General features: G+C 41.7%; 1 protein-coding gene and 2 long non-coding RNA genes across 3 annotated transcripts; 2 read left to right on the top strand and 1 right to left on the bottom strand.

Moving 5' to 3' along the window:
* Positions 1–1047: 1047 nt before the first annotated feature.
* On the bottom strand, positions 1048–3464 carry LOC119919158. Its single transcript, XR_005447635.1, has 2 exons — positions 3417–3464; positions 1048–1562 (listed from the first exon to the last, which is right to left on the bottom strand). It is a non-coding gene; the product is annotated as an uncharacterized LOC119919158 (long non-coding RNA).
* An 11550-nt stretch (positions 3465–15014) lies between these two features.
* Positions 15015–18299, top strand: LOC119919157. The gene is made up of 3 exons (XR_005447634.1): positions 15015–15394; positions 15797–15959; positions 18270–18299. It is a non-coding gene; the product is annotated as an uncharacterized LOC119919157 (long non-coding RNA).
* A 6-nt stretch (positions 18300–18305) lies between these two features.
* On the top strand, positions 18306–19117 carry LOC119919156 (G-protein coupled receptor 4-like). The gene is made up of 2 exons (XM_038739626.1): positions 18306–18456; positions 18566–19117. Exons 1-2 carry the CDS (start codon positions 18341–18343, stop codon positions 19065–19067), a joined length of 618 nt encoding a protein of 205 aa, XP_038595554.1. The 5' UTR covers positions 18306–18340; the 3' UTR covers positions 19068–19117.
* Positions 19118–26467: the final 7350 nt, after the last annotated feature.

Here is a 26467-nt window from a genome sequence, read left to right as displayed (position 1 = left end):
CCCCTCACAATCACAGACACACACACACACACACACTACAGCCCCCATCCACACGTTCTAAATGTTGTTCTAGCCTAAATTGTGTTAATAAAATTGTTCTTGTTCAAAGTTAACATTTTGTGATTTATTTCTAGAGCAAAATAGCTAATGTAATATCCTGTGTTTTTAGAAAGTAAAACGTTCAATGGTATGCCTAGAAAATGCAACAATATTTGGTTGCGATCAGTATCAGCTTTATTTGCCATCTGCGTGTGCGCATATGAGGAACTTGACTCTGGATTGTACATTTCTCAAGGTGTGCTTACTTATCCTATACATAATAAACTCAAACACAGGCTACAGTATGGAGAATACATGCACATTAAACAAACATTTTTAGGTCATTTTATGATCAGGATGAATAAATGATAGGCTAAATAGGCATTTTATTGTAGCCTAAATGCCTACATAAATGTATCTGGTATGGTAATAAAAAGCTGTAGTGGATTTCCACACTTCCAATTCTGTGTGGCTTGTAGTTCAGAGGGGGCTCTCATTCTCAACACGACGCTCTAGGAATACTGGAACTACAAGTCCCACGATGCACACGGAACTCCAGCGGAGGAAGCTCCACAGCACTTTGTCAAAAGTGTATTTTCCACACAAAAATCAGCCATTGCATAAACACACTCAAATGGCAATAAAATCAAAATTGCAAAAGCCAAAATGTCCTTAGGTATAAGCGACTTAATAAAAAAAATTATTCTGGCCCTTGCTCACCAATTCACTTTCTTACACATCAATCAAAAAACTGTTGCTAACTTCCTCCATGTTTACTTCTGTACTACGTGCTGTGTGTGACGTCACATTATTTTTTTGCGCTGCGGGTCACTTTCAGGCCATGGCCAGTTCACATTGAGGTCTAATATGGGCCACATTAAAAAAATTATGAACAGTCAATTAAAAAATAAATCTGGGCAATAAATCCAAATTGAGCATTAAGCCTGCACTGTGAATGTACCATTTAAAATCTGTATGTATTTTAGACAGAGACTCAACAATGTGGTGCTTTTAAAATGTACGATTTATTATCAGAGACGAAACATATTGCACACCCCTAGACAGAAATGTCAAGTTTTTAGTCAAATACGTCAGTAAAAATACTGACTCACTTGTTCAGGGAAAGACTTAAATTGTTTAAATTTCTCTGTGTCACAGCAATCCTTTTGAATTTGACGTCCAGTATTTTTATGATCAGGCATCCGACAAATAGGGTTTGTTAGGGTTTGACTTGAAAATTAGATTAATTTTAAAATATGCTACTATCATTTTTATAATATGCTTTTATGAGTAACTTTTTAAATAAGATATAGAATGGCAGATAATTTTATATTGATTTGGGATATATTAAATGTTTTATTAATTGAGTTATAAAATAATTATCTTTAGAATAATCACTAGATTAATCCATTTAAAAATAAAAAACATCAGAGAAACTTTGTCCTATATGTTGTAGTTGATACTTACTAGTGATGGACTTTTCTCGCTGTTCTCCACCTGTAAACCTTGCTCCAATGCTTGATCTAAAAAAAATGGAAGCAAGTTTCTTATGATTACTAGCATTTACACATACTGTGCATAACGGTTTTGGGCCATATGTAACATCTCTGGCTTATCATATAAATATGTAAAACAAACGAAATATACCCCGATTATTATGGACAACATTGTGATTGCGATACACTGTAGAGCTGCAACGGTTAGTCTGGCAAAAGAAAATGATTGATAATCATTTCAGTAATTTTTTAAGTTTTATCTTGTTAATGTAAGGAGTTGCTGCTATTTTTTGTCATTTATGGTTGTAAATGAAAAGTCTTTGGGTTTAGGACTATTGGTTGGACAAATTAAACAATGTGAAGACGTCACTATGTGCGCTGGAAAATTGTGATGAGCATTTTTCACAATTTCTTGACATTTTATAGACTAAACGATTAGTCGAATAATCATTAAATTAATCGGCAGATTAGTCGATTAGTAGAAATGTTTCTACTTGTCAGCTGATTTATTCCCTCAGTAAACACTTTCCTGATGATTTTATGGTCTCAGTCTCTTTCAAGTCTTCTTCAACACAGCATGATGTTCATTTAGTAAATTATGGTCCCATTTGTTTTAAAATAGACCAGAAAGAGTATGTTTCAGGGCTTGATGGACATTACCATAGTGACCTGTCATCAGGCTAGAGTGACTCGTACCCTCGGCTCTGTATAAATTTAACCAGCACTGTTGAAAAAGCTTATTAGGAGTCGGCTGTTCACTTTCTCTGGTGAGTACATTTAGATTTAAGACTGTAGTTCTCTAGACAAAGTTATCATGACAGTTAATTACAGACGCACCTAGCTAAGCACCTAGCTAGCTCCGCATACAGCTGTTAGCACCTCCGTATCATCACACTTCCTGGTTGCAAAAACTCAACATGGGGCGCCCTATCGGCCATACTTGAGGCTTCAAAACGGCGGTCCACAAACCAACAGATGACGTCACGTGCATTTCTTATATACAGTCTATGGTTAGAGCGAGTCCTACTGCGCTGTGATTGGCCAGCTCTGTATTCAGGGCATGGCTTAGCGAAGGTTAGGTTGTAGTAGCAGCACACATAGAAACTAGTGTCACACAGCACTTTTTTGTTTAGTTAAGTGTTTAGTTAGCGCTCCACAATTATTAACTTAAGTCCTGTTATTTGATAGCTGCTTATAAATAAAAAATATTGTATAGGGGCAAGTAAAAATTTACTTTGTGCAAGTACATATTTGACACACTTGCCCAATCAGGTAACGTTCAACCTTGCCTGGTAAGCTTGTGTTCTTTCATCTCCAAGTTTGATGTCAGCAAGTAAAAGTAGCAAAAGTGAGAGTGAAATATAACTATTTATTGTGTTAATAAATGAAAACAATAGTGTTTATCAACTATAGCTAATAAAAGATAACCATGTCACATGTGAACATTTGTTCATGTATGCTTGCACAAAATAAAACTCCAGCTGCAAACTCTGTGGGGCCCAGTCAAGACAATAAATGGACGTGATGGGACTCATCATAGGCACACATTTTTAGGGATGCACCGATTGATCGGCTGGGACCAGAATTGGCCATTTTCATCTTCACCATGACTGGTGAACAGTAACAAATGTCCGATTTTCTGCTGGTCACACTGAATGTTACACACATGGGGTGCACAGCAGCACTGACCGTAACTGGCTATTGTTACAGCTTGTTGTTTTACGTTAAAGACGCGGACACGGTGGTCTTAAAAGGTAATTAACAAAAAGCCTCCAAGAAATAATTAAATAATTTTCCAGTCTCTCAGTCATGGTTTAGTTAGGCTACTAGTGTACATGCTATCCATTCATTGTCTTTATGTCAAATGCCATAAATACTCACTGCCTCTGAAGATCTTTTGGCAGGAAACTTTTCATTCCTGAAACATCTGGATCATGATGGGGGGAAAAACAGAGAGACAGACACACACACATTAACTATTAACTTACTGACAGAGACATGGGCATTTAAAATATTATTCAACAGCTACATTCTTATTATTACTGATGGGAACGCTCTGCAACATCATCCCAGTAGATACACAAATCCTGGTTATTGGCAACACCAATGTCAGACTGGTCAGTTCCAGGGTGGTCAAACGGTACTGCTGGAAAAGTAAAGGCAGTTAGCACTATCAGACATCTCCCCTGTTACAGCACGTTTTGGCTGTTATGTAACATTAGTTAAATTAGTGACAAAGTAATGTTAATTAGCTACATGTCAGTACTACCTCCTTGTCTAGGGTTGGGAACATCAGTTACAACCTTAGATTAAACTGGTGTACAGCTATGTCCTGTACACATCCTGCACATCTTGAGTTTTCAAAGAAGTCTGACAACTGGTTGTTGAAGAAAGGACAGTGGTAACAATGGAGGACCTGAGGTTCGTAAGGCACATCAGGGTCGCAAAATAGTCATTTTTAGCTAATGAAGAGACCTTTCTTTTGGATTTTAATATGCAAATAAAATGTTTAAAACTATCCAGAAATCCTGTATAGAATAAGAAAAAGATGCATCAATAATTGTTTTATAATGGCATTACAGCCCTCTAAATGGTAAACGAACATGGTGATCCTCCAGAAAGGAGGGACTTAGGCTCTTTTTATGTTATGGGAGACCAAATCAGGCTGCCTGTAGCTGAATTACAAATAATAAAGAATTTAGTTACATGAAAAACAAATATTTTACTTTTATAATAAAACAGTATAAAATAGTGTACCAAAACACTGTAATGCATTTCCCTTTAGAATTCAAACTCCTTAAAATGTTTTAATTTACAGTCAATTTCCATTGATCTGTTCTTTTAAATTCAGTTCTGAAATATTACATTTTTCTGTCTTATTTACCAATTCAAAAACTCCTGAAAAACTGAAGGGCCACAGAGTCAACACAAGCTTATTTTGCTTATTTTAAAGCAAAAACAAATGATGCAGGTCTAAATCGTTGTTTGTGAGCGTAGTGACCTAACATAAAAATAAACAGCTCTTCACTTGCTAGTCCAAGCTAGCCAGGGTTTCTGCAGGTTTACCCTGGTCAAATTTTAGACGTTTTAAGACCATTATGAATGAAATTTAGGATCTCTATCACGACATTACAAGAATAAACTACAAAGGAAATGCAATCACAAATTACATGCAGAATAAATAAATGTATTCAAATGTAACAGTACTGAACAAATTAAGATGCATTGTTGAAATTGCATTGTTGTTAGCTTCAAGCGAACAAAGGCCTGTTGCGCTGGTCAAACTCTTAGGGCATTGTAATATGTGCATTTATTAATAAAAATGCACAAATCCACACCGTTGTCCCACTACCAAGGCACGCACGAGAACTCTAATATGACCTTTTTAAACCACTAGCAGCTACTGAGGATTTCTGTTAATTATTAATTTATTAGGACGTTATCGTTCCCGACAATCCCATGGGATTTTTGTGAAACTTGATTTGGTCCAGAACAGGTGAATGTTTGTCTGTGACCACAGAAGGATCGGTCCAGTGGGGAGAGAACTTGTGTGCAAGTCTTCCTGTTCTCTGGCCGTCCTGTTTCCTTAGTGGGGCAAAGATGTGATGACAAACTCTGTCCCCCCTTCGGAGCTTGTTGTGAGATGCGTTTTGGTCATTATAGACTTTGCATCTTTGTGTGCTGTTGTCTAAATTATTTTGGCCTGTGAGGACATGTTTATTTCCTCTGGCTGGTTCAGTTAGGGGTTCCCTCTTGTCAAATTGTGGGTTTGACAAGGGAGAAGAAATGCCTCTCCGTTGTAAGGAGGCTCTGTGTGATGGTTTTGCTGGTTGAGACTGGCAGCAAACCTTACAGGTTTTGATGTAGTCTGCTACATCTTTTTGCATGTTTGGCCAATATGCTACTTGTTTAAGTTCACTGTGTGTTGCACTGAACCCTTTGTGGCTTTTGTAAGGTGAGTAATGAGCGTGCATGAGCATCACCCCCCTGTGGCTCTGAGGCACCACGACCACAGGTGAAGTGCGGGCGTCTGAGAAATACGAGAGAATGTCCATGACGACACGCAAAGAAGAGCGCGCCAGTAAAGGTGTGTTCAACAACATGACCTTTAATCTGAGGAACCAAGCAACTGCTGTCTCCAGCCTCCTCCAGTCAGAAAAGTAGGCAATGAGCTGGTCAGTAGGACTAGACACGGCACAAGCGTTGATGGCATTTGCTGTAGTCTCTTTCCTCACCTCTGGGTCATTTAAGTCCAACGACAATTCAATCACAGGTTTAGGCCAATCTTCCTCCTGCTGCCAAAGAAATAAAGAACCTTCAAGCCACGTGGTTTTCTTCAAAAAGTCAGAGACATTCAGACCCCTCGATGCATCATCCGCTGGATTATCTTTAGAACCAACATGTCTCCACTGTGAGGGTTCAGATATTTCTCTGATGGTCGAGATTCTGTTGGCCACAAATGTGTGGAAGCGCCTGTCCTCATTGTTAAGGTACTTTAACACTGAAGTGCTGTCAGTCCAGAATACTGACTCCTCCAACTGCAAGTCCAATTCCACCTTTAACATTGAGTCCACTCTGACAGCAAGGACAGCTGCTGTCAACTCAAGTCGGGGAACAGTTACGGCCTTCAGTGGTGTCACTCTGGCTTTACCAAGCAGAAATGTGACCTGGATGTTGTTTTCCTGATTTAACATCCGGATGTAGGTTACAGTCCCATATCCACCTTCACTGGCATCAGCAAAGTGATGCAGTTTCGCATGCCTGACCTCTCCAAAATTTACTGGCGTAATGCACCCATCCACATTAAAGGCAGTCAGCAGATCCAGGTCTTTCAACCACCTTTCCCATTTGCGCAAGATGTCCTGTGGCAGAGCATCATCCCCATGAGCAACGTCTCCGACAGAGTTCTTGCTGCATCAATTTAGCAAGCAAAGTGACCGGTGCCAGAAACCCAAGCGGATCGTACACTGAGCTGTTAACTGACAACATACCCCGTCTAGTAAGAGGCTGTGTTTTATCTCCATTTTGAACCAGAAAGGGTCAGTCTCCACACACCATTGTAGACCCAAAGCTCTTTCTACTGGAAATTTATCTCGGTCTAGATCCAACTCCTTAAGGTCTTTAGCCCTCTGATCTTCGGCTATGGCTTGCAAGACGATGTGACTGTAGCTTATCCATTTCTCCAAAAGGCCTCCCTTTCGACACAGAGCAATTAGATCCCTTACCATCTGGATAGCTTCTTCATCTGTGGCTAAGCTCTTCAAGCAATCATCCACATAAAAATTATGCTTAACGCATTGAAGAATTTCAGCTGAAAACTCAGAATTATTATCATCAGCAGTTCTTCTCAGTGCATAGCTTGCACAACTGGTGGACGAAACTGCGCCAAACAGGTGTACCGTCATTCTAAACTCCACAAAATCCTTACTGATGTCTCCATCTGGCCACCAGAGAAAGCGCAGAAAGTCTCTGTCTCCCTCAGCCACCCTCACCTGGTGGAAAATGGCTTGAATATCGCCCATGAAAGCCACGGGTTCCCGTCTGAAGCGAGTTAGAACTCCTAGCAGCGAGCTGGTGAGGTTAGGACCCTGCAAGAGCTCACTATTTAGCGAGACCCCTTTACAAGTGGCTCCACAGTCGAACGCCACACGAAGGGAAACTTTTCTCGAATGGTGGACACCATGGTGAGGAATATACCAAACTTTTCCTCTCTCACAATGCTGTTGCTGCTGAGGTACTTGCTCTGCATAGGTCTTACTAATGAGATTATTCATATATCCTGTATACTCCTGGTGCAAGTGTTTATCTTTAATGAACCTTTTCTTCAAACCCTCGATCCTCTGCTTAGCCACTGCAAAATTGTTGGGGAGATAGACTTCCTTGTTCCTGAAGGGCAATTTCAAACAATATTTTCCATCTTGAAGTACTGCCGAATGCTCCATAGTTTCAAGAAACTTGCGATCTTCTCTGGACATTTCCTTCCCTTCCATATTCTTTTCATTGAAATCGTGATTGTACTGAATAGTCAGCATCTCTTCCAGTTTACCCACAGATATCCTGTTCCCAAGGTTCTAATACCTTGGGAGCATTGGTTCCAATTAAGAGATCAACATTTGCTTTTATGCTTGGGATGCGTACCTTTGACAAGTACGGCCAGCTAGCCAGATCTTCAGGCGTTACCATGTTATCCAAAGTAACTGGCATTTTCTTTTGCGTGAGAACCTCCGGGAGCATATAGAAGCCATTGCTGTCCAGTTCAGATACCTCCAAATCAGTCAACAAGAAGGCTGGAAAAACAGTTTCTTGCCCCATAGTGCGCAATAAGAAAGGAGTTCTGCCTGTAACATTCAGCTTCTGCATTAGATCTTCCATGCAGAACATGGCTGAACTTCCAGGATCCAGAAAAGCATAGGTGTTTATGATGCAATTTCCCTTTGCAGATTTCACCTTTACAGGGAGAATGGACAGAACGCATTGGTCCTTACCGGCCCCATGTTTCCTGAGAAGTTGGCTGGTTATTAGATAGCTCCTCTAACTGTAGCTGCTGTTTGCCTTTTGATATGCAGCACGGTGGGATGAGTTTGGCCACAAACTTGGCATGTCAAGCGCCTGTCACAATCCCTGCTCATGTGACCATGACCTAGACATGCAAAGCAAACTCAAAAAGTAGATCTTTTCCTTGTGCTTCCTTCCACTGAACTGTTTGCACTCTTCCAACGGGTGACTACGAGCACAACAAAGGCATCCAGCTTTCCTTTCCTTCCCTGGAGGCAATGTTAGCTCCTTTACTCTCTCAGACAAGTGCCTAGATGTTACTGTGGTGGCAACAATATTTCCAGTTATTCTGTTCCTGGGCTGGGATTTAAACCTGGTGAGAGTCTTCGTACCAGCTACGTCGGGTGGTGAATCCTGTATGTTGCCAAACAGAGGGTCGGAAAGAATACTAACACGACGCTCAATGAATGTGACCAAATCCTCAAAATGAACTCTATGGTTAGTTCTTTTCATTATATCATGAGCCATGGTCCTCCGTTGCTCTCTTACTTTGAATGGCAGCTTTCCAATAATGGCTCTCATGTTAACAGGCATATCCAGTTCCTGCATGTACTGGAGCTCCTCCATTACATTACAGCAGCCACGCAAGAATAAGGAGTAGGCTTAAATTGCCTTTACATCCTCAGCTCGTATTCGTCGCCAGGTAAAAACCCTTTCAAGCTGTTGTCAATTTTATACTGATTGCGAAAGTGCTCCTGTAAAAGGCCCTTTGCCACTACATAGCCACGCCCAGGCTCCATATGTTGGCAGCTACGCACCAGTTCCTGTGGCTGTCCTCTTGTAAATTGTTCCAAATAGTACAAACAATCTGCTCTTCCTGCTTTTTCCTCCACTCCTTGCTCAAAAGCCTTGATAAATGCTCTGTATTGGAGAGGGTAACCTTCAAAGATGGAAATGTCTCGCGGTGTCAGAGACAACGAACGCTGCAGCTGCACTAAAGCAGCTGATATTTCATTTTGCCTGTGCATGATATTAAGTATGTCTCCAGGCGGATTTTGACGGATCCCAGATTAGGATTGCGTTCCTTACACATCCCTCGTTTGAGCAGTTGTTGGTTGGCATTGGGAATAATGCAGTGTTCCCAACATATTGCTTTAAACCCATTGATCAGTTTCCTTTTGTCGCACATCCATTGATAGTTGTTTATCCGGTGGAAATGACCATTTTGTCATGTCATTTTGTTGGTTTGATTTCCTGGCTCCAGGCTGATATTCCTTTGCCATAGGGTTTAAGACACTGACAGTTTACTTTTTGCCCTTTTCCCTTTCTAGGTAGGAATTCATACCATTTGATAATGCCTGAGAAGAACCTTTCAGATCAGCAGCCTGTAATATTGCCAGCATAGCATTGGATGCAGCTAGTTCAGCTTCCAAACCAAGCTGCTCTCTTTTCCTCCTCAGCCGCTGCTCCTGTTCCTCTAAAGCATGTTGCCCCTTTAACGCTGCCGCACGAGCTTCCAGTGCAGCTCTATTTGCCTCTGCTTTAATCCGTACAGAGGATGCACTGTTAACACTCCTCTGATTTGAACGTTTACTTCCAACCTGGGAAACGCTGTCATAAGGATTAACGTCAGTACTATCAATATTACCATTTGCAAAGTCATAACCGTCATTGCTTGAAACCCACCTTTTTGTATCAGCAATACACTCATCATTAAACAGCATTTTTGCTTTAAACCACGTTTCATGTTTTTCATTTTCCTCATGTGGCAAGGATTCATGCATGCATTTTGATTCATCACATACATCAATCAATTCTCCAAGAGCATTCAGTACCTGTGTTTTATCACCCTTTAATATCAGGGCTTGCATTGATTTTCTTAACACACTGGCTTTGTTAAGCTTAGCCTTTCTAGCATTTTGCAACCTGTCCAATTTATCAGCAAGCGCTTTTGCAGTTAGCTTCACTACCCGTTTTCCAGTTTGTGCTTGAACACCTCTAGTCACACTACTGGGTTTACCAGCTGTAACTTTAAGCACACCAGTCCCGCTAGTGTCCGATGCTGTGTCGCGCGTCTCCATGATAAAAAGTCAGTCACTCAAAGTTCGCCATAACAGTCAGTGAGAAGTCTATTGTCCGCCTTATCTGGCAACCAATGCATTGGGTTTATGCCCCCTTTATGTGTGCACACAATTTAAATGGCCAAGAAGTGTAGCGCTACAAATACCTCTTGCGTTGGGCGCCTTGCGATGCTCCGGTGATCCGCTGCCCGACAGCCGGCTTTAGCGTCGTAGCTCCTGCTTGTCCTTTCACCAACAGCTGACTGCATCTGCCAGTGTAGCTTTAATCCAAAGGCCAACAAGGCAGCTCGTCCTCCTATGCCATCTCGTTGCGTCCCACACGGTCCGGTTCAAGCGAAGTTCCAAATGAGCTGGGTTTTTGACTTAATGTAGTAGCTCAGTCTAATACTGAAGGCTACTGAGGTGATTTCGCCCAGGAGTGCACTGGTGTCATGAGTTGTAGTCTTTCCCTGTGAGTTTGAGTTTTTACCATTTGTTTCTGGTGTCCTTCTGTTTACCTGTTCTTCTCGTTTCCTTGTCCTTAGTGTTTATGTCTTGTCTGGTGTTCTAGCTCGTAGTCCTGTGTTGTTTTGATATTGCTTTGGTTTGGTACTCTACTTGTTATATTGTTTCTTAGTCACTGCCTTAACTCTTGTTCCTGCGTTTTAGTTCGTTGTCCTTGTTCCCAGTCCTGTACCTTAGTTCATGTTAAGTGTTCACTCTGGTCTGTTTTGTGTTCAGTGACCTGTGTTCCGTCTGTTCCCCCGGTTGTCACTCGGCCTGCATGTCAGTCTCTCTGTTTCCCTCTGCTCACTGTCTCTCTCTCTGCCTGCCTCGTTAGTCTCATGTCTTTCACCTGTGTTGCTCACGCCCTGCTCGTGAGTACCTGTGTATATATACCTGGTGTTTCTGTCTTGTCAGTTTGTAAGTGTGCTCGCCTTTGTTTGTTTATTAAAACCCTTTGTACTGTACCTCTTCCTGCCTTGCGTCCTGCGTTTGGGTCCTCCAACCGGCCTCACCCACACCAAACCGTGACACCTGGCTGACGCGCTGTTCCTTTCTCTTTGTGTTACCTTACTGTATTGTTTAAGAATCTCCAGAATTTGTTGTGTTGCTGATTAATATGTTTATTTGTTTTACCGGGCAGAGTAAAATGTCCATTTAGCCACGGGAGTTTTTGGTTATATTCCTGTGTGGTGTTTATATACATCCACGGGCAGACATTTCTGTTGCCTTGAGGGAATTAAGTGACATTGTACACAAATTTGAGAACTCACATATCAATGCTGTGGTTATAGTAACTGGTGACTTTAATAAGAGTAATTTTAAAACTGTTTCTCCCAACTACTATCAGCATGTTAAACATCCAACTAGGAGAGCACATGTCCTGGATCACTGTTACAGCAATGCAAAATCTGCTTATCAATCTAGTCTCAGACCAGTTTTTGGAAAATCAGATCACTCCTCTGTGTTACTTCTTCCTACATATATACAGAGAAATAAACAGTCAAAACCCTCGTCATGGATTGTTCTGTGCTGGACGAAGGAGAGTGAAGAGAAACTACAAGGATGCTTTGATGCTACTGACTGGTCTGTGTTCCATTCAGATAATCTGGATGAGTATTGTGATGCAGTGACTGGGTACATTGACTTTTGTATTGATTGTTGTGTTCCAAAAAAGGTCAGAAAACGGTATGCTAGTCAGAACCCGTGCTACAATGGTGATGTGAATAGGAAAATGCAACAGCGGGCCGTGGCTTTTAAATCAGGTAACGCTGCTGCTTACAAGTTGTCCAGATATTCTTTGGAGCGAGCAATTAAAGCTGCTAAACGAGCCTATGGAGCTAAGATAGAAGGACATTTCATGGAGGCGGACCCACGATGTATGTGGCAAGGATTAAATTCTATCATCGCTTGGAAACCTAAAGGAGGACTCATTACTAATGACCTATCCTTGCCAAACAAATTAAACTGAAGTTTTATTGTCGTTTTGAAATTGGAAATGTTGAACCTGTTGTTTTTCCTGCCTGTAATGAGCAGAGTTTTACCATCATTCAGGAGGACGTTCAGAGGATTTTGTCCAGGATGAAGGTCAAGAAGGCACCTGGACCGGACTGTGTTCCTCCTCGTGTCCTTAAACTGTGCTCTGAGCAACTTAGTCCTGTTCTGACTGATCTTTTCAACTTGTCACTTGCGAGGTGCACTGTTCCAGTTAGCTTTAAAAGATCAATCATAATTCCAGTGCCAAAGGTTGGTGTTGGACTTTATTAAAGATCAAATCCCTGTGTCTGTGGACCCACTACAATTTGCATATGGGAAAAAAAGAAGTGTTGAAGATGCTATTTCCTTTTCATATGCTAGAATGCTATTTCTAGACTACAGTTCGGCTTTTAATTCAATGGTCCCAACAAAGCTCTCTCATAAATTGAAATATCTTGGACTCGATGATGCCATTTGTAAATGGATTTTTAATTTTCTCACTTGTCGACCAAAGGGTCAAAGTTAATGGTTGTATTTCAGATGAGTTATGTTAGCATTGGTTCACCGCAGGGGTGTATCTTGAGTCCCCTATTGTTCACATTGTATACTCATGACCTTGAAGTATCCAATGCTAATAATGTGATGATCAAATATGCCGATGACACAACTATCATTGGGCTGATTAGTTCAAACGATGAATCTCATTATCGCCAGGAGGTGGAGAATGTTGTTCAATGGAGCAAGGAAAATAACTTGCTTTTGAACACTTCAAAAACATGTGAAATTGTTTATTGATTTTGTGTCCACTCTGAATAACCCACAATGTCAGGTGATGCTATGGCTGCTTTTCCAGCAGCTGCCACAGCTCTCAGGCAGTTTGGCAGTCCTGCTGCAACAAAGTCCAGTTTGGATGAAAAATAAGCTACAGGTCTCAATCGTCCCCCATGGTCTTGTAGTAGTACTGAGGTCATGTACCCTCCCTTTTTGTCAACAGTCTGTGTGAAAGGTTTGTTACAGTCGGGGAGACCCAGGGTCGGTGGAGACTGAAGAGCCAGTTTTAAATCAACAAAAAATCTCAGGCCTTCCCCATGTGCGGTTTCTGCCGATGGTGCCTTAATGTGAACACTGTCATCCATAAAAAGTTAATTTACCTGTTTCTTTGCCTCTCATTTTAGGATGGTCTAAAATGCTTCAATGTGCTTTGGGGTGAGAGGGCTCTTCTTTTTCCCTTTTGCAGTGATCACAACAATCAACAATATTATTCAGAAACAGACTGCAGGTTGGATCTGCTAGCTTCATGGTCATCATCAGGAAGGTGTTATATCTAGAGACATCTTTCACAAAGATTTGTTTGTCATGACTTTTTTTTAAATCTCTTAGAGGGCTTTCTCATGGTTATCAAATTTGATATCAGAAAATCTGTTTCTGGAACAGTTCTTACCTCATTCACTACAAAGAAAATATTTTACAATGTACCTGTAGACTTTGAAAGTCAACATTTTGATCTGATGTCTTTCCCCACCCACCGGCCTCACAGCACGTTCTCACCCAGGGTCCTAAATCTCTAAATCTCGTTCCACTTGAACAGTCTACTCACCAAAAAGAGAGTGTTGCCAGCCACCAGGTTCTTTTTGGATCACAGCGGTGAGGGAGCCTCAGAAACTCAGGCGTCAGGCCCTCAACGTCTCACCTGTATTTTGGAGGGGAGGTTTGAAGTCCCAGATTCTCAGACTCCGGCCGTACGGTTTTTCACCTGCAGCTCCGAGTGTCCAAGTCGTCTCACGCGTGTGACGAGCCGACAACGCCAAAATTGTGGTGGGAAAAGTGTGTTTGAATAAACAGCTCAGGCAAACACTTTTCTTTCTGTGAATTTTATTCAAGTCTTCTGCAGAAGGAACTCACGGGGACACATACACATCAGAGAGTATCATCCGAGTGAGCTGCAGTGTAACCGCTCATGCAGCTTTTATCTTTGTCTCAGGGTCAGAGTGCTATAATAGAGGAACATGGTGTCTTTCAGTGTTCCCTTGGGGACTCTCAATCTGGATCTATAGAAAGTCACCCGTGTCCAAGGTACATGTGGTGAACCCCTTAAAGTCCTGACCCCTCTGGACATATGTTAAAGTATCACACACATTTACCTTCCATTGACCCCATACCCAAGAGGCTGGAGGCCCCTAGTGAGATTAGTTACATGGCAGCGTTTTATAGATGGTTATCATGAAATTTCCATTACAAAACTGAATAATGAAGAGCGAGCCACACACGGATTTACAGATTTTTTTTTTTTGGTATGCTTGCCTCAGGTGTTGAAAACAAGAATTGCTGTCACATTATTCAAACAAGTTAAATGTCTGTTACAGTAATCTAAAGGCATGAATGATCGTCTCCAGTTCGGCCTCTGACACCAGGATATATTCCAAGTTAACTAACTAATCGTTTAGAGTGAAACTCAAAGAAAATCACTGAATCTAAAACAACACCTAAAGTCCTGAAGACGAGTTTAAAGCACCAATATTCTGCTTAGTGTTAGAGTACGATGACTCATTCTGTTGAACCTGAGTTTAAAAGGAATCTCTTTCTCTGCCACGCTGATTGTGTTCAGGCATGCGCTTAAATACATCTCGTGTGTGAATGTAGATCTCTACTGCTTCCTTTTCATCAGTTTTCTGTGTGTCCTCTTCCGCAGAAAGCTCATCCTCTCCCTTGTCCTCTTTTTAAATCTCTACACCATCAGACTACCCCTTGGTAGTCTGTAGCAGTGTATTTTTCTCTTTGTCGTAAAAGCATGGACACGGCCCATTTGGTAATTTTCTATACTGACACTGGGCTGGCCCAATCACATCTCAGAGCAGATAGAGATTATTATCAGCCTGTTGCTTTGGCAGGCAAGCCTGTACATGTGAGTCCTTAAGCTACATTCAAAGAAGTTATACTTGTATCATTAATTAGATGTATCACATATTCTACTCCTACTTTGAATCGCACATTTTGATGTCCTGTGTTTGGAGATATCTTGGGTATTGATCAATGTTGGATGTTTAAAATGTGGTTCGTTCTGTGTTGATGTGAGATATTATGAAACACACCTAGTATGTTGACTTGACCCAACTTGCCCAGATTTGGCAGTTACAGATGCCAAAGGAAGGAGCCTCTCATGAGAGAATGTATGGATAAGACACTCCCTTGTCTCAGAAGAGCAGCAATATATCATCGTCACCCTGCTGCATGTTGTCACTGGCCATGTTTGAGGTTTGGCTGCAGAGGACAAAACATCGGACTCTGGAGGAGGAACTCATTCAGGTGGTCTGGCAGATTTTCCGGGTACATTTAGTCAGATTCCTTTTTTCTTTTATGTAGAACGAATTAAACAGATAAATGAACAAGCAGACAGCTTTGGACTGTAGGTGGACAGAATACTGAGGTTAAACCAGTTAGGGTTGATTTCCTTTGGGCTTTTTACTCTCTAAAATACTATTACTAGTATTTTAAATTCATTCGGTGGGAACTGTTGGGCTTCTGTAAATATCATCATAGAGTACAGTCTAGACCTGCTCTTTTATGAAAAGCGCTCTGAGATAACTGTTGATGTGATTTGGCGCTATATAAATAAAATTGAATTTAAATAAAATTAGGTAAAGAAAGAATAATGATTAATAATTAATAATAATTAAAAACCTGCTCTTTAATAACCTGATCTCTCAAACAACACGTTTCACTCTGAAGAATGGAAGATTACTACATTACCAGCAGCTCACAGGACCAAAGCTACGGTTACAGCAGCACCACCTCCAAATACCACATTGACCCTGTACGTGTGGTGACATGCATAATCGTTGCTGTCGGCCTTCCTCTGACCCTGGTGGCCATCTATGCTCTTTATTCTATGGTATGTACATTCTGACTGAGAGTTATTTATTTCCTGTCTGTGTGGTGTGTCTGTCCTACAGTCTGTCTGTCTGTAAAGGATCTGGATCTGGTTTGGGGGCTGGGACAAAGGCTTGGAATGATCTATAACCTGACAGGAATAATTGACTCCAGAATTCAAATGTCCATGAAGCTGATTGGACCCTAAACACATGCAGTTTCCATGTGTGGCTCCATTCCAGCCCTCTCTTAAACTGTTGAGGTTAAAGAGGTGGTATTCTGCTCATTTTCAGGTTCAAAATCTTATTTAGGGGTTGTACCAGAACAGGTTTACATGGTTTAATTTTCAAAAACCACCATATTTTCTCCTCTTTTCACCCTGTGTGCTGTACGCTCTGCTCTTGAGCTACAGAGTGATGCATCTTACTTGTAGAAAATCTTTGTTGGTAGTTGCACATGCGCAGTTCCTAGGTAAGGACTACTAGCCAATCACAAGCAGAGAAGGGCGGGTCGTAAGAAACAAGGTAGTGTGATCCAAATCAAAGGCGCTTCAGACTGAGACCGTAAGCTAGCAGATGGTAGAAGTTACTCACAAGTCCATGTAACCCACAGGATCTGAGTCAGTGCAGACTGTCACAGCCTCTCTACGCCTCCCCTTGGCTCTGCATTGTGTTTTGGTAGGTGTTGTGTGGTGTCGTATGGATGGAAGGAGGCACCAGAGGCTGGATTCGGGATTGTGGTTGAGACCTTCACTGCTCTTTATTGCTCCAACAATCCTCTCTGATACACAGCCAATACCTAACAGGGCACGAAAAGTAAACATAAGGCATTTATATTGTTGCAAAAATAAATCAATCTCTTACTTAAATAATATTTTAGTACCAAAAATAAAAATAAATTAAATGAAGGTTAATGTACAGTCAAATGGAATACATCTCTAAAAAGAGCTTAATATAAAAAACAAACTCTAAATGCAAGGTACCGAAAACAGCAAATGCCCCATCGTACATTTATTTTACTGAGATTAAATCACCTAATGGCTTACAGCACACTAGTCAGGTTAACCAAGAGACACCAACAGCAAGAAACACATGCCGAGTTAACTTTAGACTAGCAGCATTTACCAAGTCTCACAAATGGCATAAATATAGTTTAGAATGTAAACAAACAGTATCAACGCACAATTTAAGTGGATGACTGGTGCGGCCCCGCTTTAACGTACTTTAAAACTACGGTGTCCTGCAAGGTACAAACTGCACGAACTGCTGGACATACTGGGGAATAGACAGCGCAACAGGAAACCGAGGGGCTTACACAGGCAGCTGCCTTACATCCACAACCACACAACATCATTGTTCCACATCTTACCATCAGGACTAAACATTGAACTGTTGCCGGTGTTTCGATCTATGCTGCCCTGCCGAAAAATGCTACCATATTGCAAATCGATAGACATGACTCTACTCGGCCCTGCTCCGTTTTCCATTGCAGGTAGTACCCAGAGATAGTACGTAGCAGGTCGTCATAGCGACGCCACACACAACTGCCGCGGCATAATGTTCAATGCGACACACACCCCAGCGATTCTCACAGCTCTTAAATAGAGTGATCAGATGTCCTGAAAAATCCGGGACAGTCCCGAATTACGAGCAGTTGTCCCGACCCCTTTCCTGTTTGTCCCAAAAATTAGACCTAACATGAGTTTTGATTATAGTCTAATTAAACATTAAATACTGATCGTTGTAGGGTTCTCCTGCTCCAGCAGGGCTTGCAGGTTATCTGGACATTGTGTCAACAGCGTTGTTACAGCCACAAAGTAACACTCGTGCTCTTTTCCCCTTTTTGTTTTCTTGTGGTTAGTGGAAGTTACAGTCACGAGGACAGGGAAAGTGAAGCTTCAGGCAGCCACGGCGGAGAGACCTGACACGTGCGTTACGCAGACATAACTTGGAGGCAAGTTCTTTGCCTCCAGTTCTTATTTGTGCCATCCTCCCTGAAATGCTGATTCAAGTAGGAGAGGCTCACCTTGCAAACACAAACATGAGCCTCAAACTGCGACTCCGGTCTGGATAAATCCAGCTCATGTGTTTGAGCCAGAATGCTTCATATCTGTGGCTGAAAAACTGCTGCAGAAGCTGCAGGAAATCTGGCCCTTAGTCTTGTTACTGCAGTGATTGGCCAGTGGGTCATATCTGAGATTCTGTTGGATGAAAAAGTCAGAAATGGCTCTGAGTGCAGCTGCTGGGCAGAGCAAGATGACAGATTTGGGAGGAGGTGGACTTCACAACATGTTTCCAACGGCTTGTTGACTTTTACCAATGTTTTCCTGCAGGTGAGAAGAGATCAAGTTGCTCCCATCTACTCATCAACCTTCTCATTTCTGACATCCTTCAGTTCTGCTGCATGATCGTTTGGGTGGCACCAAATATTCGTGGACAGATATCTGACATCTTCTTATATATTCACTTCTCTGCTCTGTTTGCCAGTATTTGCTTCATGGTCTGCATCTCCCTGGAAAGGTATCTATCTGTCTATCCAGTATGTGTGGAGCTCCTTCTGTGTCTGAACATTATGTTAGTTTATAACTCTGAAGCTCCTCAAAGACTTTGTGTCCATCTTGTATTACAGGTATTTGGTCATCGCCCACCCACTGTGGTACCGCTTCAGACGAACCATCAAGACCTCTGTGGTGGTCAGTGTCCTGGTCTGGGTCCTGCCACTTCTCTTTTTGTTCATTTGTTGGCTTTATGGTGTGAATCTACACACACTCTTCACTGTCCTCCTCGTCCTCCTCCTCCTTCCCTTCCCTCTGTTAATATTCTCCCTGGTTGGGACCCTCAAAGCCCTGTCTGCTTCCATCTCGGTCCCCTCTGATGAAAAACGACGAATTGTGGGAATTTTGGTTCTGGTGCTGCTTATTTACACTCTGCTGTTCCTGCCCACGATCATTTTGTTATTGGGAGGATATCACAGGACCCTAGAACTCCTGTATCTCATCTTCATCAGGTTGAATCCTCTTGCAGACTTGTTCCTGTATGTGTTCATGAGGAAAGGGTTCATAGACAAGCTTTTGGCCTCTGTGTGTTGCTGCAGAATGGACAGCAATGATATCAGCAGTCCATCAGTATGAATGATGACAACATTTCCACAGTCAGCTTCATGTATGCAGAGAAAGAGGGAGAGAGAGAAAGGGGAGGAAACAGGAGGAGAAATGGAGGCCAATAGAAAGGATAGAGACGAGACAGATCCTGTCATCTACTGAGACCATTTCCAATAAGACACCTAACTGTAGAGAGCAGGAAGCACTGTTTGGACTCTGCTGTGGGAGAAGTGGCTGCTGGGAAATGTTTTGGTCAACTTGCTCTGGTTCACTGTGATGGCTTCAACACATGGAAATAAAATGTGTTTTATTAGTTTGGAGCTGGAAGTTGATGTCTGTCATTATTCTCCTTTAATCCCAGAAGCAAAGCAGATATTTTAGATGAACTGAGCTCATTCTAGCCGCCTCGCTGTCTTCTTCCTAAATCTTTATTTGGACTGTTGTTTGGATGTTTTACACAGGGAGAGCATCTCAACACGTCTTTAGCACTTTGTACTTTTTAAGTGTAATTTCTGCTGTTTTAGTGGTAGGCATGCTGCTGTTTAGGATGGGATTCAGAGCAGCTGTTTTGCAGCACCTGTTGTGTGCTTGGCAATCTGGATAAAATCTTAAACCACAGTTTATGTCAGTTTCTATGAAATTGTACTTTTCTGGAAATCCAATAAAAATCAGTTTGTAGACCAAACTGTGAATGTTTGTCTTTGAGCAACTCACTGTTACCAGGGAGGCATCCTGCACTTTCTGAAGTTTTCAGACTTTTTTAGATAAGAATTTGGGGCAGAAATGATAAAGTGTGACAGGGACAGTCACAACAGATCAGACCAACATGTTTCAGTAGAAGTTAGTAAAGTCTACTGTATGTTTCCCCTTTTTAACCTTTAGCTCATTATTAGCTGAGATCCAACAAGAACAAGCAGATTTCCCAAACTGTCAGACTGCTTCTTTAAATACCTTGGCTTTCTGCAGGGGACACTTTGAAAACTACAAACTGCATTTCTGGAAGATAAACTGCTAAAAGCTTAAAGTAATGACTTGATCAGCTGTACAGTGAACACAGTTATGATGATTAACTCTACTTGCTTTCATCTGTCAGAAGTTTGAGAAGCCGACAGTAAAACAAGAAGCTGCTGCAGGGGACCACAGACACCATCTGGTAACTGACAGATGAACAAACTCTGCAGCACTTTGAGGCTGTCATCTAACAGCTTTCACACTCTGAACAGTGGGTTTTCCTTTTTAGCATACTGGATGGTTGATGCTGGTTGTAGCTCTCTACGTCTTTAACCGTGTGTTGAGGTAAGGGCTGCTTCATGCTGCTCATCAGACTGGACTGACAGGTAAGTGAACAGGGGACAGTTTCAGGACATGTTCTCATCTTCCTCACTGAGGAACGTGTTCCTGTCATAATGCAAAAACTTGAGGACTCAAAGGCAGACTCGGAACAGTTTGAAGGGGTAACAAAGGGGTTTTATTGATAGGTTCCAACAGGGCAGAATGGAGAACACGGAGGAGGGGAGTTAGTCCAGGCAAGATGTGAGCAGAGCGGGGTGTGGCGTTCAGCAGGGTTCCCGGAGGTAGTGTGATCCTGGGCACAGAGAAAAACAGGTTAATCCAGGGAGAGACAGAAATTACAAGGACTCTTACTGGAGACGATAGTTGGCCTTGACGCATGTACCACATGTGGTTAACTGACGATCTGGCGAAGAATGTGAGGAGGACTGGGGTTGAAATACTGCAGGAGCTTGATTAGTGGAATGAGGACCAGGTGCGCCGCTGGAGCCAGAGAGTGTAGCCACGCCCAGACAAACACAGACAGGGGAATACTGGCTGATACGTTTGAAAAAGGTTTGGAGATACACAAAGCCGACACAGGAGAGGAGATCAGTTGGTGTTGTGTGCAAAGTGTGGTGGAGATCATATCATACAAAATTGTAAGGCAGAGACTCCTAAGTGCCCTAACTGTGATGGGGATCATGCAGCAGGGTTTTATGGTTGTGAGCACTTTGTCCAGGCTAGGCGGGTGCAGGTTGTGAAGGATCAGAACAAAGTAACATATGCAGAGGCGGTTCAAAGAGTGACCAGAGAAAGCGGAAATGGAAGCCCTGGGGAAAGGCCGGTGCTAGGATGCAAGGTCTCTGTGCCAAATCTACCACCTGCATCTTCATCTGACATGCTAATTTTTAGTAAGGAGTCATTTTTGTCTTTTGTTTCTGATGTGTTGGTGGGAGCTAAGAAAGCAACTAACCGGTCAGATGTCATTAGGTTAGTGGTGGGTGCAGCCGAAAGATACCTGAGTATAAAGCAGTTGCCAGAAAAGTTGCATCAATACATGATGGAAAGTCAGTGTATAGACAGATCAGTTGTTGAAGACTAGCAGTATGGAGGACGTTAGTGAGGTGAATGATGAGGACCCTCATTAATGTTTTAATGTGGTATATTCTTCAATGGAATGCCCGGAGTCTGATTGGAAATGGTCAGGAGTTAAAAAGGTTTGTAGATAATTTTAAAGAAGCACCAGATTTGATATGTATCCAAGAGACATGGCTAAAGCCCTGTCTAGATTTTGTAATTCCAGGTTATGAATGTTTGAGATTAGATGGGCCTGATAGATCAGGCGGGGGTTGTGCAACCTTTGTTAAGACTGGGGTACAATATAGAAAAGTTGACATTAACTCTGATATTGAGTGTTTGGCTGTGGAGGTTTAGAGCAGTCACAGCTCTATTACTGTGACCCTTGTCAAACTTTGGTATTATTAGACTTTGATGAGATAATGGAGAAGGTAAGGTGTCCTGTTATATGGATTGGGGATTTTAATGTGCACAATCCAATATGGGGGAGTGACCACAGGGATAAAAATGGTGTTATAGTAGAAGATTTTTTAGACAAATATGAGTTGGTAGTGTTAAATGATGGAAGGCCGACTAGGTATAATATTGGGAGAAATACCTGCAGCCATATAGACTTATCAATTGCATCATCAAATTTAGCTAGAATTGTGAATGGGATGTTATAGATTCCTATACACTGGGTAGTGACAATTATCCAATTTTATGCAGATTTGGTAGAGAGTTGAGAAGAGAAGTGGAAAAGAGTGTCCCTAGATATAATTTTTCTCAGGCCAAGTGGGATAAATACCGGGAGGAAGCTCAAAGCTTAGTAGGAGATGTTGATAGTGAGGGTTCTGTAGATAACTGGAATACTTCAATTAGTCTCATGATGCATGAGGCTGCTTGCTATACCATTCCTGTGAAGCAGGAACCTAGGTCACGTATGCTGGTTCCTTGGTGGAACAAAGAATGTGATGAAGCTGTAAGGAGTAGGAATAAAGCATATAGAAGATTAAGAAAGTATCCAATGTTGGTTAATGCAATGGAGTACAAGCGTCTAAGGGCAGTAGCAAGACGAGTTATAAAGGATGCAAAAAGAAACAGTTGGAGGAAGTTTTGTGGTACGTTAGGTCCTGAGACTCCAGTAAGGCATTTGTGGTCAGTAGTACGTAGAATGTCAGGGGTATATAAAAAAAGATTGATGCCAGTGTTACAGAAGGGAGAGGTGGTAGCAGTTTCCAATAAAGAGAAAGCAGACATGTTTGTTGAGAGGTTTCAAGCTGTACATAGATCAGAGATAATGGGGGTTGAGAGGCGTAGGAAGAGGAATGAATTGATTGAAGTTAATCAGTGGAAGCTGGAGAGGAGTTTAGAAAATGAAAATCCTATTAATCCGTTTTTTCTTTAAAAGAGTTGAAGGAAGCAATTATGTCTGGGGCAAATACTACCCCAGGGAGAGATAGGCTATCTTATGAGTTGTTTAAATATCTAGATGAGTTTGTACTTGAAGAAATCTTAGCTTTGTTTAATACTGAGTGGGCATAGGGTTATTTGCCCAAGGAGTGGAAACATGCAGTTGTGGTCCCTATCTTGAAACCAGGGAAAGAGGCATCTGACCCTGGATCATACCGTCCTATAGCGCTCACAGCAGTGATCTGTAAGATTATGGAGAGGATGGTAACTAACAGATTAGTATATTTTTTTTAGAAACAAGAGGACACTATGTTGATGTACAGAATGGATTTAGGAATGGAAGGTCTACAATGGAATCAGTTGCAGTTTTAGATCAAGATATTAAAAGGGCATTTAGCAATAAGGAAATAGTAGTGAGTGGATTCCTGGATATTGAGAAGGCTTATGATTCTTTGTGGAAGGAGGGATTGATGATTAAAATTTTTGACTTGGGAGTTAGGGGACGAATTTTAATTGGATAAAGGATTTTTTAATGAAAAGAACAATACAAGTAAAGGTTGGTAGTATTAATTCAAAGACTGTGGGCATAGAGAATGGAACCCCACAGGGAAGTGTAATTAGTCCAGTGTTATTTAATATAATGATCAATGATATCTTTGGTAAAGTAGAAAGAGGATTCGGGTTATCTTTATTTGCAGATGACGGGGCCATTTGGAAAAGAGGGCGTAATGTAGAGTTTGTGTTAAAACAGATTCAAAGAGTGTTGGTATCTGTAGAGGAATGGGGGAATACATGGGCTTTAAAATATCTGCTTCTAAGACTAATATATAGTATTTGGATTTAAAAGAAAGTTACCTAAACTAGGGCTATATATGTATGGGTCTCCATTGGAGAAGGTAAAGGTTTTTAAATTTTTAGGTGTTTGGTTTGAAGAGCGTATGACTTGGGCTGTGCATGTAGATAAAATTGTGTTGAAGTGTGAAAAAGTTCTGAATGTAATGAGAAGTCTGGCTGGGTGTGAGTGGGGGGCTAATAGGGAGACGATGCTGCTAATTTTTCAGGCCATGATTAGATCTGCTCGAGATTATGGGAGCTTTGTGTATGGATCTGCTTCCAAAACTGTTCTGGATAGGTTAGATGTGGTGCAGGCAAGGGCTTAGAGGCTTTGGTGTGGGGCCTTTAGAACCTCCCCAGTCCCTGCCCTACTCATTGAAATGGGAGAAATGCCCTTATGGTTAAGACGCATTAAGTTAGGGTTACAATACTGGGTCAAACTTAGTGGGTGTAATCGTACCTTCCCAGCAAGGTGTCTGTTGCAAGAGGTTGCAGGAGCTAATAGATACAAAACATTTTTGACATAGTAAATCAGTGGGCAGGTAAGATGTGCATGGATCAGGGAGGTACTGTAGAGCATATAAGTTGGCCACCAATACCATATTGGGTGATGCCTGAAATAATATCGAGCTTGGTTTTCTTCAGGGAAAAGATAAGTGGGAAGTGGCACTAAAAATAGAGGAATATCTTAATTCAATTAGTGGGAGCACAATGATTGTTTATACAGATGGATCTAGAGATCCAGTTAGTGGGAGAGCTGGATTCGGGGTGTATGTGGAGCAGTTAGGGTTGGAAATTGGTCTGCGTATTTCTAATGGAAGCTCTGTCCTCACTGCTGAATTAATGGCAATTTTATGGGCTTTATGGTGGATTGAGGAAGTCAAACCTAGAGAAGTCATTATCTGCTCTGATTCTACAGGTGCTCTAGAATATTTGAAAGTAGGAAAATCTAAAGCCCGACCTGACATTGTAAATGACATCTTGAATGTGGTTTTTAGAGCTAGGTTTACTTGCAACAGAGATGTTTATGTATTATTTTGTCCCACAGGGACTCAGTTAAAATGTACAGATTGAGGTTGGGGCACTGTGGATTAAATTATTCTTTGTGCATTGTAGGGAAGCATGTTTCGGGCTTGTGTGAATGTGGGAGTGTTGAGACAGTGGGGCATGTTTTCCTGGAGTGCAGAAGGTATAGGACAGAAAGAAATGTACTCGTTAATAAACTATCAGGACTTGGAGTTGAGGCTTTTTCTGTTTTATCTTTGTTTGGGCACAGTGACGAGCATAAACTGATCTCCAAGGCAGTCCTTCAATTCTTGCATGACACAGGACTGTAGTAAGAATTTAGTTCAAACTTTGACCTGTGGAGGGCAGTAATATGCTCATAAGCGTCCACACTGCCGGAATCTTACAAGAAGAAGAAGAAGACACAGACAGGGAGGACAGACAGAAAACACAGGGAAGGGGGGAACAAAAGAACACAAGGAAGTGGGGAGATTCTGCAGTACCACAACAGTTCCAGTCACATTTAGTTTATTACTGAGGTCAACATCACACTTGTCTTCACCGCAGCTCTAGAGTAAATTAGCTTCATACTAATTCTTCACAGATATACTATGAATTACAGCAAGAAACTAGCCAGATACAGGACTGAAACATCAGCTGTTCTGTTCAATCATAATTCAGACACACAGGAAACAGGAGTTTAAACCCCAAAGCAGAAACTCTAGCCAGAGCTATGGTGAGTGAGGTTTTATTAACAAACTGGTGGGAATGTACAGGTGAGCGTGAAGGTGGCAGTCTGAGATGAAGAAACAATAATCCAGAGAACCCAGTGGTGGGAAGTAGTCCAAAAGAATCAGGTGATAGTCCTTAAATCTGAAGATTTCCACAATCCAGAAATCCACAAAACACTTGGCCGGCACGAGGAACACTGGTGAGACACATGAGAGGTAGCGACACTGGAAAAACAGACCTAAACACAGAGCAGACTGTGGTGAACACTGAACCACAATGAGACAACGAGGCTCAGGTGATCCACATCAGACAACAGGAAGTACAACAAGACAATGACACAAGGGGAAGAAAAACAACAAACTAAAACAGGAAACACAAACCCAAAATCAGCCTGAATGATGATATGTGTGTTTTCAGCAGAGACGGGGACTCGAGTTCGAGTCAGGAAACAAGAAACTCAACACTAAAAACACATGTGTGTGACATGTGTCTTTCATCCAGTCTGACTGTCTGGAAAGGATCTTGATCTGTTTGGGGACTACAGAACCAAGAGACCTTGATATGATGAAACTCGTGGTTCAAGTCCCTTGAACGAACACTGTACCGCCAGTTTAGCATCATCAAACGCAGCCCTGAGAAGAAGAGCAGCTCAGATACACCAGACCCCATTCAAATATGTGGCACTTTAACACTGCTTTGTTTAGCAGCTGAATATTGAGGCACAACAGCTGATAACATGAACAGGTAGAGGAAATGTTAAACAAGTTAAAGAGAAATGAGTCAGAAACTGGAATCATTTATTGAGGAAGTCAAAATAATATCTCCTAATGTCAGAGGTGTCCGTGACAGCATTTTTAGGAGAGACTCACACAGTAGACTGTGATGGGAAGTTTTGAAAAGCACAGTGTTATTTCTGTCATTCCTGTAAACAAGCAGCAGGTGTCGCCGTTCTCCTTAACAAGTTTAAAGGAGATGTAGTTGAATCTTTGATGTCAGAAGATAATTTAGTTTTCAAATTAGACAATTCCTTCTTATAGTTTGCAGCATGTATGAACCTCAGTGGTTGCAGTCGTGTTAGGGCAGGATGATGGATGCATGGAAAATGTGTGTAAGGGTGT

This window comes from Micropterus salmoides, unplaced genomic scaffold (assembly GCF_014851395.1).
Source record: "Micropterus salmoides isolate LMB-PRFRI ecotype aquatic unplaced genomic scaffold, ASM1485139v1 Ms_hic_scaffold_2581, whole genome shotgun sequence".
NCBI lineage: Eukaryota > Metazoa > Chordata > Actinopteri > Centrarchiformes > Centrarchidae > Micropterus > Micropterus salmoides.
This window is presented reverse-complemented; position numbering and strand designations above follow the sequence as displayed.

What these genes read in the sequence shown, in the direction of transcription:
- LOC119919156 (XM_038739626.1), top strand. Translation starts at nt 18,341, where the DNA reads ATGATCGTTTGGGTGGCACCAAATATTCGTGGACAGATATCTGACATC. An exon ending in GTCTGCATCTCCCTGGAAAG is followed by an intron (nt 18,457 to 18,565) that starts GTATCTATCTGT and finishes CTTGTATTACAG; the next exon opens with GTATTTGGTCATCGCCCACC.